Source organism: Lytechinus variegatus, chromosome 3, assembly GCF_018143015.1.
Source record: "Lytechinus variegatus isolate NC3 chromosome 3, Lvar_3.0, whole genome shotgun sequence".
Taxonomy (NCBI): domain Eukaryota; kingdom Metazoa; phylum Echinodermata; class Echinoidea; order Temnopleuroida; family Toxopneustidae; genus Lytechinus; species Lytechinus variegatus.
The window spans coordinates 4,203,147-4,212,660 of NC_054742.1; the positions used below are offsets into that span (position 1 = coordinate 4,203,147).

General features: G+C 33.9%; 1 protein-coding gene across 1 annotated transcript in view; it reads right to left on the reverse strand.

Annotated features, from left to right (window-relative positions):
• The window catches only part of LOC121410025 (cytoplasmic FMR1-interacting protein 2-like), a 59,856-nt gene extending 52,857 nt beyond the window's left edge, over positions 1-6,999 (reverse strand). Inside the window, exons 1-3 of the mRNA XM_041601844.1 lie at positions 6,715-6,999; positions 3,353-3,634; positions 2,756-2,833 (exon numbers count right to left, since the gene is read on the reverse strand). Coding sequence (XP_041457778.1) covers positions 2,756-2,833; positions 3,353-3,604 — 330 coding nt within the window. The 5' untranslated portion in view covers positions 3,605-3,634; positions 6,715-6,999. The remainder of the gene's footprint in view (positions 1-2,755; positions 2,834-3,352; positions 3,635-6,714) is intronic.
• Between the last annotated feature and the right edge of the window lie 2,515 nt (positions 7,000-9,514).

Here is a 9,514-nt window from a genome sequence, read left to right on the forward strand (position 1 = left end):
AAGCAGTCCATAACAGGTACAATTTCGAGCAGTTCAAAAAGTATACAAAAATTTTATGCTCGCGCTCTGCGCTCGCATTATTAATGTAAGGAAGATCCCCACTTACTCATCCTTTTCATAATTTACAAAACTAATTGAATAGAGTGTCTTGTTCAGTAGGTCTAAATCTTGAAATTTTTTGCTCACGCTTTGTGCTTGCATGTTTAATTATATACCTATTCTGTTAAACAAAAAGTGCTAAGAATTTCCATTCCTTAGGTAAAAATGTCAAAAATTTCGGCTCGCGCTTCACGCTCGCATTATTTCATTTTTAAACATGTGTAACGTCTTCATGGCTAATTGCAAGCTAGTATTTAACAGTACCTTTTCCATCACTTCATTTCTGCTCACTCTTTACGTTCGTAGTAATTATTAACTTGCATACACATCTTTTTTTTCAGGAGGACAAACATTTCCCCGAATGTTTAAAATTTTAGGAAAAAGTTTTCCAAAAAATTTAGTTCGCGCTTCGCGCTCGCATTATAGAAATAAGGGTTATGGTATTATACATTTATGTTTCATAAGAATAAAGCTAAAAAGTGACCATTAGGACTAGCCCTTCAAAGAAACAAAAATCCCGGCAAAAATCATATTCGAGCGGCCGATCGTGGAAATATGGCTGAAAAAAATTCCGGGCCCCCCTATTGGCGAAGGCTGGATCCGCCCTTGTAATATTAAAGAACTTTCTATTGGAGGGATATCCTCATCAAATAAGACTAAAACTAAACGCCTGTAAACTGATCTGAGGCAATGCAATGAATCTGTTTAAAATAGAGAAAATGATTACAGATAAGGTTAATAGCAATTGCTTTAAAAAAAAACACTGAAATCCCAATATGCAATTTTGATGTAGAATAATAAATACCCCCAAAATACTGTGATTCAAAACTTTAGGTATGATTGTCAAATTTATTTCCAATGAATGACAGTAAGATTTTGTCATATTTTGAATGGAAAGGGTTATTTGGGTTTTTTTTTTTTTTGCATTCAGTAGGCCTATTTATTTTGGGATGGTTAACGGGCATACAGAAAGATTTCATAACATTATTTTATATTTATAGATGAATCGTGATGAGTGTCTATCATGATAGAATTGAAAGATAAAACAAACCTGGGTGGATGCCTAAAAAAGCCACCTTTATGCTACAATTATGTGCAAACAAATGTGACTCCAAATTGACTGAAGATACATGTATACCATAAAACAGCATTGAAGAATCAAATTCATTGGTGTGATTGTCACATTCATCCAGTCAATATGAGCATTCTTGGAATGGCTGGGGGCAGTAAAGTTCAATCTCAAGTTACTTTAAAGTCCCAGAGGAAGCCCAGGAAAAGAGGTCTTTCATCTCAAAAGAAGGGGTCGACTTACAAATGGTACAAAATTTATTAAAGGGAAAGTCTACCCATCAAGTGAACTTTAAATACTTTGGAACACAAAACTAGAGGGATACTGTGTAACTACATGTACATGTAACAATGGTGTTGGTTTTCATGAACAGCTCAACATTAGTAAAGTTATTGCTATCATATTGACTGTACAGTATGCTGGGAATGATGTGTGTTGAACGCATTAATAATTGAATAATCAACAAAATAACTCTGTAATCACATAGGCAGATGTTTCACAATACTTTAAATGTCAACAATTCTTTACTTTAAAATACAACCAAATAATTCAAAACAAGCACTGTGTGTTTTGAATTGAATATTTATGCTGGGGGGGGGGGGAGGGGGGGACAGAGCTCTACCTATTTGTGAGATTTTGAGAGATTATAAAAAATCTTTTCTTTCTTTTTTGTAAACATGCATGGGAAGTAAAAGCCAGAATATTGAACTTTTTTTATTAGCCATGCTTGCGATTTATACTTGGTAGATTTTTATTTCTTTTTAAGTAACTTTTATTAAAGTCATCTGAACATTAACAAAATGAAACCTTCCTAATAAAACATAAATGCGTATTTCTATAGATTTCTGATTCATACATTTAGGCTTCAAATCATAATGGGGTTTGTATTTATCATGTAGGCCTATTTCTTTTTACACAAAACTCTTTTCAAGTGAGACAGAACAACTCGACATGTACCAAAATAAACTACAGTCCATCAATATGAAAATATCCCCCCCCAAAAAAAATAGGTACAAAATGCTATTTGTCAGAACATTAACCAGTTCAAATCAATCAAAATCATTTAATTGACTCAAGAGTCATACCATGCATTCATCATGCTGCCAGAATTATGCATATATATGGTTCAAAAAAATGATAAAGCTTTAAACCAACATTTTTTAAATTGCAAGACAAAACAACCGTAAAACATTACAATGATATGATTGGGAGCCAACCTTCATCAAGAGAATAGAAAAGACTGCAACAAATAAGAACCAAAAATATAAAAACTATATGCCTTTTAACCCCCCCCAAAAAAAAAATAGATAAATTAAATAAATAAAAATATATAAATAAATAAGAAATAAATAATAATAAATGACTAAAATCCTACATGTATCAACTTGAAATGTATGTTCCACTTTGATCCTCATCATGTAATAATTGATTCTATTAATATATTTCCTTTGATGACTGGCCTAATTTGCTTTTCAATTTGAAAATAAGTATTTTGGAAACTGAAAGGAAGTAATACCAAAACAATCATTCATGTAAGGTTTATTTCTGAAACAATGACATTGCCCCAATAATAATACAGCATCTTACCGAAGGTACGGCTCTGGCACAACTCCTCCATGTATACAACATAACTGCATGTTCCTCCCCTTCTTTCAGAATGTTGTTCTGTTAAAAATAAAAAATTAAAGTTGCAGAAATTAAATTTGAATGCACTGCAATCACCATCTCTCACATATATCTGTAGATTTGTTAGTGGTGGTGAGTTTATTTTTATGCTTTTTAATTTCCATTAAATAAAATATCAATAATGAATAAAAAAAAATGAAAAACCTTTTATTACAAACATTAATAACCTATCTTTTTTTATATTTGAATAGTATTTATTCTACAGTGCTGACTGGTAACTATTCACCACATGTTATGTATTTGTATGAATTACTTGGCATCATGTCACCAACACATACACTAAATAATCAAGTCCAAGCAAGTATATTTAGAACTTTCCACATTCCATAAAACCCTACTGAAACCCTAACCCTGTATCTAAAGTAAAATAAAGCCCGGAGTAATTGTTGCCAGAGCAAATGTTGTGTCACCATTTGAACATTCCAATTCCCCTGCCTAATGTAGGCCTAACAGATTGATGAAAAGTTACTTATTAAGTTAACCACTGTAACTTCTTACCATTTCTGAATGCACTGTTGCTTCTTCCATGAACTTGGCAATACCAGTAATAAAAGCAGTCCTATCACTAAAATTGGTATCAAAGTTTGCATGGTAGGTCAGAGCTATTGTCTTAGCTTCGATCATAGGTTGAGGGTCAGGGGTCGGTAGGTCACTTAACAGATCAACATTGGATATAGCCTCTTCCAAGGGTACTATAGGTGATCCCTGGCCCTGTCCTTGACCAGGTCCATTTTCTGGTCCATTAGACATGGTGAATCAGATGGATCCAACTAGTCTCTTCTGGAAAGAAGACAGAAATAGTTTATATTGGATTGAAATTGACTTTTTCTGCCTGTAAAGAGCTTCAAACTTAATTTCAAAAGAAAATAATAAAGCACATTGAAAATGACTGGTCAATTCTAGTCTAAAACAGTTCAACTAAATTCAAAAAAAAAGTTTATCACTCAAGAAAAAGAAATGGTTCCCACTTCAAATAGGAGAAGCAATTGCTATGATGCTATCAAAAAGAAGGTTTACTATTTTCTTCACATTTTGCAGAAAGGCAAGTGCTTTTTGTATTCTAAAAACCTCAACAAGAACTTACTTTAAAGTTAGTTCAATTTTTGGTATAGAAATTCAATTTTGATAGGAAATGGCTGTAAGCAATCCAAAGGTGTTTATCATAGGGGAGACCGGGGTTAGTTGGAACATGGGGTAAGTTGAAACATTGTAATTTTCTTTAAAGCCTGTACAATAAATTTATGCAATAATGCCCTCAATTTACTGCTATTAACAATACAACAGTGTGGAATTATTATTGCAATAAATTGTGGGCAGTATTGCATAAATTTATTTTATAAGCGTTAAAGAAAATTACAATGTTTCAACTTACCCCATGTTCCAACTAACCCCGGTCTCCCCTACATGTATATTCAGAATGCCTATTTAGAACTACAAAATTTAAGGGAAATACAATGTAATCCAGGCTTGCTTGAAGTTATATTAACTTCATGACATGCTTTTCCTGGTGTAGCTAACACAGGAAACAATATGTGGGCCCATTCTGTAAATGGATGGACAATTTTCAATCAAATAACATCTAAATTTTCCTAAAAAATTGTTTGGACAATTTTCAATCAAATAACATCTAAATTTTCCTAAGAAATTGTTTGGACAATTTTCAATCTAAATTTTCCTAAAAAATTGTTTGGAAGATTTATAACTTCTGTGAAAGTTTTATAATTCTGTGTGACTTTTTATTTTTTGTTGTTGTCATTCATTAAAGTTTATTTGTAATATTGCTGAAATAAGGGAAAATGAGACCTTTGGAACAAGGCAGCTTGTGCAAAAACAGAAAAATCAAAGAAACAGATGAAAGTTTGAGAAAACTTGAATAAATGATAAGAAACCTATGAGCATTTGAAGTTTGAATCATTATTGTAATGTAGATCCTCCAACTGGCAATGCGACAAAGATGCGTGATGTCACATGCGAACAACTTTCCCATTACTTTTATTTCACTTAAACTGCCCCTTTAAGGGCCTTTATCATATCTATCAGAAGATCATGTGTTTTTTCTAGAGGAGGGCATGTAATACAGAATTTCAAAGAATATGTTATGGATGAGAGCAGAAAGAGACTTTTATGGGGTACGTTATAGTCCATTCAAAAGAAAAGTGTGACATCACACATCTTTGTTGCATCGCCAATATGAGGATCTCCATAGCATTAGTGATCTCAATTTTCAAATGCTAATAACTTTCTCATTATTTTTCTGATTTTTCTCAAACTACATGTATCTTTGATCTTATTCTTTGATTTTTCTTTAGTTTCCACACAAGCTCACTTGTTTCAAATGTTTCACTTTAGTAAATACATGTAATCAAGTAGGGGAGAAGGTCTACTGGAGGTCTATCTTGGAACAGATCTAACCTACATGTAGCTAGTGTCCATCCTTTTAACAGCTACAAGGCCTTAAATCATTTGACATCAATAATCTATGCTTTCAAACACACATTACACAATTTCTTTTTCCCTGTCTATTCCTGGAATCCAATACAACGCACATACACATCCTGTGAATTTAGAGATTTAGAACAAAGTTGGAATGGTAGTCAATAGTCATGAATTTTATGACAGAAAAGGGGATTTGGGATTTTGGGAAGCAGACAATTATTGATTTCAGTGGGAGGTATAATTGATGGGTTATTATGGTAGCACAAGAATACTTTTGTGGATTGATCATCTCAACATCACATGCAGATCCAGGGGGTGTTTCAAAACCTGTTCAAAAAAGGGGAATGAAACCTTTGGAACAAGTGGGCTTGTTTGGAAAGAAAAAAAATAAAAGAATATCAAAGAAAGTTTGAGAAAAATCAGACAAATAATGAGAAAGTTATTCAGCATTTGAATAATGCAATCACTATTAATGCTTTGGAGATCCTCAAATTGGAAATGTGACAAAGATGTTTGATGTCACATGTGAACAACTTTCCCTGTGAGGGACTATAAAATACCCCTAAAATGTCCTTGTTTGCTCTTTCTTATAGTGATAAAACTCTTTATCCATAATGTATTCTATAAAAGTCCATATTACATGCCCTCTTATAGAAAGAATACATGATCTACTTATGAGATAAAAGAGGCAGTTTAAGTGTAAATATATAGAAAAGGAATGGGAAAGTTGTTTACAAGTGACATCACACATCTTTGTCGCATTGCCAACTGGAGGACGTGATAACTTGATCTAAATTTCAAATGCTCATAACTTTCTTATTTTTTCAATTTTTTGTCATACTTTTGTTGACCTGTTTCTTTGATTTTTCTGTTTTAACACAGGCTATCTTGTATCAAAGGTTTCATTTTCCTTTAAGTTAAGGGCGACTTTAAAGGAGATTGGGTGATCTTTTTTGTGGTAAATGATATTTACCATTAAATGTTCATTGGTCATGTTGGTGATTACCTAGCATGAAAGAAAGGTTCACCAGACATTCATCAAGTCACTCTTAACTTACAAGAACAGCTTTATGAAACACCCACCACATCAACATCCATCCAAGTTATAAGCTTGTTTTTCTTCTCCTGTTTTTTTTTTCAGATCACCAGACATGTCATTTTTGTTGTTGTAATGTATGATTGCAAACTTGCAAGCTGCTTTGAATTTTGTTTAGTTTAAAACATCAGTGAGTTATACTGGTTATAATCAATAACCAGTTAACCAAAAAGGCGAATTAGCAAAGTACACGAAAGTTTGACTGGGCAAGTTTTAATAACACGGAATGTTTTAATCAGTTGCAACACCACGTCCACGCACATACATACTGTACGTCTACGGTACAGTACGTTAATACTATAGGCTACGGTACCGTAACCGTACGTACCTGTTGAACTCCAGTGGTAGACCAGTGCATGCAGTCAGCCGATCACTTCGCTGCTTACTTCAAAATGACCTCATGAACATTCATGACAGGCGTAGACTAAAGCCTCAAGTTGGAAGTGAATAGTTGCAAGATAGTGTGGCCTATATCCACATCGATTGAAAAGAGTCTGAAGCCAAAAAAAAAGGAAGTAGCTCTACATAACTGTCCTCCTGCTAAATCGCCATTGGGGATTTCCCTATGTTGTCGCCGGTATAAGTTAGTAAGCTGTATTGCTACGCGAGACTCGCAAAGCTGGAAATGGGCGTTGTACGTGCATTCGCCGAGGGAGCTCGAGAACAGTGCGTGAATAGTGTGGTTTTGCCCAGACACCTTTCAAAATTCTGGGATTCACTCTTCACTGCCCGATATCCACTAAAAAGTATGGTGGGGGGGGGGGGGGCTCGATTGAACCCATGTATTCTAAAGCAAGTAAAATAGAGGAGGAAAACAGTTTTTGGGGACGAAATAATACCTGATAAATCTTACTGATGACTTTTTTGCAGGTCATTTTTTTCAGCCAAGGAATCGAAAACTGGGCCGGCTGGATATGAGGCCTAGCTACTACTCCTATAGGCTATGATAAAACTTAACCGCCTAGCTCTCTGAAAGCAATTTTGTTAAAACATTTTTTATTAGGAAGAGAGAGTGGGGGGTATCCACATAGGCGGATCCAGGGGGCCCGAGGGCCAGCCCCGGCCCCCTCTCATTGGCGGAGCAATAAAAAAAGGGGGAGAAAGAAAAAAAGCAACAATTGAAGAAGGGAAAAGAGAGACTTGGAAAATGATTCTAAAAAATCTTTCATGTCACTATATAAAATTTTCGCTCGCGCTTCTCGCTCGCATTGCTATAGTTCGATGAGATTCATTGCTTAATAGGGTGATATCAAGTTTTGAAGTCAATATACAAACCATATTGCAGCTTAATTGAACAACAAGCTTTCATTATTGTATTTTATTTACGAATTGATTTTCAAAAAGTGCTCAATATTCGAAATGCCCCTTTTATTATCCGAGTATCAACATTTTCAGCTTGCCCTTCACGCTCGCATTATTTCATTTGTAAAATACCTATTCTCTTCGTGTATTCCATAAAGTTCTCATAATATACGTTTTCAGGTTTGATTGTCAAACCTATCAACTAGCTTGCATTTTTATTGGTGAGTGTTAATACCTCTATAGTAATTCTATATTTACAATTCATTAATATTATCACACATTCTTTATTGGTGAGTGTTAATACCTCTATAGTAATTCTATATTTACAATTCATTAATATTATCACACATTCTTTATTGGTGAGTGTTAATACCTCTATAGTAATTCTATATTTACAATTCATTAATATTATCACACATTCTTTATTGGTGAGTGTTAATACCTATATATATATTTACAATTCATTAATATTATCACACATTTTTATTGGTGAGTGTTAATACCTATATATATATTTACAAGTCATTAATATTATCACACATTTTTATTGGTGAGTGTTAATACCTATATATATATTTACAATTCATTAATATTATCACACATTCTTTATTGTATTGCTGTTTAGGGAAATTGCAGTCAATCCAAATTAGATAAACTTTTTAGATTACAAAAGAGAGCAATTCGTATATAGGCACCAACAGTCATTATATTTTATCTCCTTTATTCCGTAAACTTCAAATATTTTCCATCTTTATCAATATTAATTTGAAATATTGGGTTTTTTTTACTTTAAAAATATTACCAAATACGAGCAGTTAAATGTTTTGTATCAATAATGCTGCACATTTTCATACTACACATTGGCCTATAAGTAGCTTGTTTTATTTATGGAAATTAGGAAAGCCCTATATATGTAAAAAAAAAAAAAAGTTATATACGTTTTAGCTTCCCAACAATCTGGAATTGTATACTGAAATTTGTTTGCACAGCCCCCCCCCCCCCCGTCCTAATTATTCATTCCTATAGCACTGCCACTGGCCTCACATCAAAGCCACAACAATTCTTTGGTCAGCTGTGCACGAAAGTTTTCATTTACATGAAACATCAGAGGGCGTTAACTCTAATTACCGATTGGCTGACATGGACTCATGCGTCAAACAATATACAATAAAGAAGCCTACCATTCAATGAGAGAATCAACACCATCCCTCCTACAGAAAAAAAAACACATGTAGACCTACATGGATATCTAAACATAAGGTCATGTGAGCTCTAGTCTAGAATAATACATGACAATGTGGATAACAAGTTGACCTCAGACCTGACATGGTAACATTATAATGGTGTACTGACCAATCATTTGAAAGGATTAATGGATAAAACTTAATTATTAGGCCTATGTGAATAAAAAAAAAATACTGTCAAACAAGCAATGTGGGTGAGTTTCTTTGGCTGGGAAGGAAACGAAGAAATATAACAAAGCATTTGGGCATCACAAGCGTTTATACCCTGGCGGGTACCCAGGTTGCACATATTCAATTAAGTGGGTCACACTTTCGATAATTATGTTTGATGAGGCCCATTTCATAGGTTATACAGTTGTGTTAAAAAGTAAGTGAATCCCACTACGAAATGGACTCCTTCATGCTGAGTGTTAAATTGGCGACAACACTACAATGTTCGGAGATCCCAGAAAAACAAACTATTGAATGTAATTTTTTTATCACCCGACTTCATATCTAAACATCTAAATCATGACAGAACTTGGAATAATTTCTGGTGGGGTTCACTACAGGAATTGCGGGGATGTGACACCACCACTACTG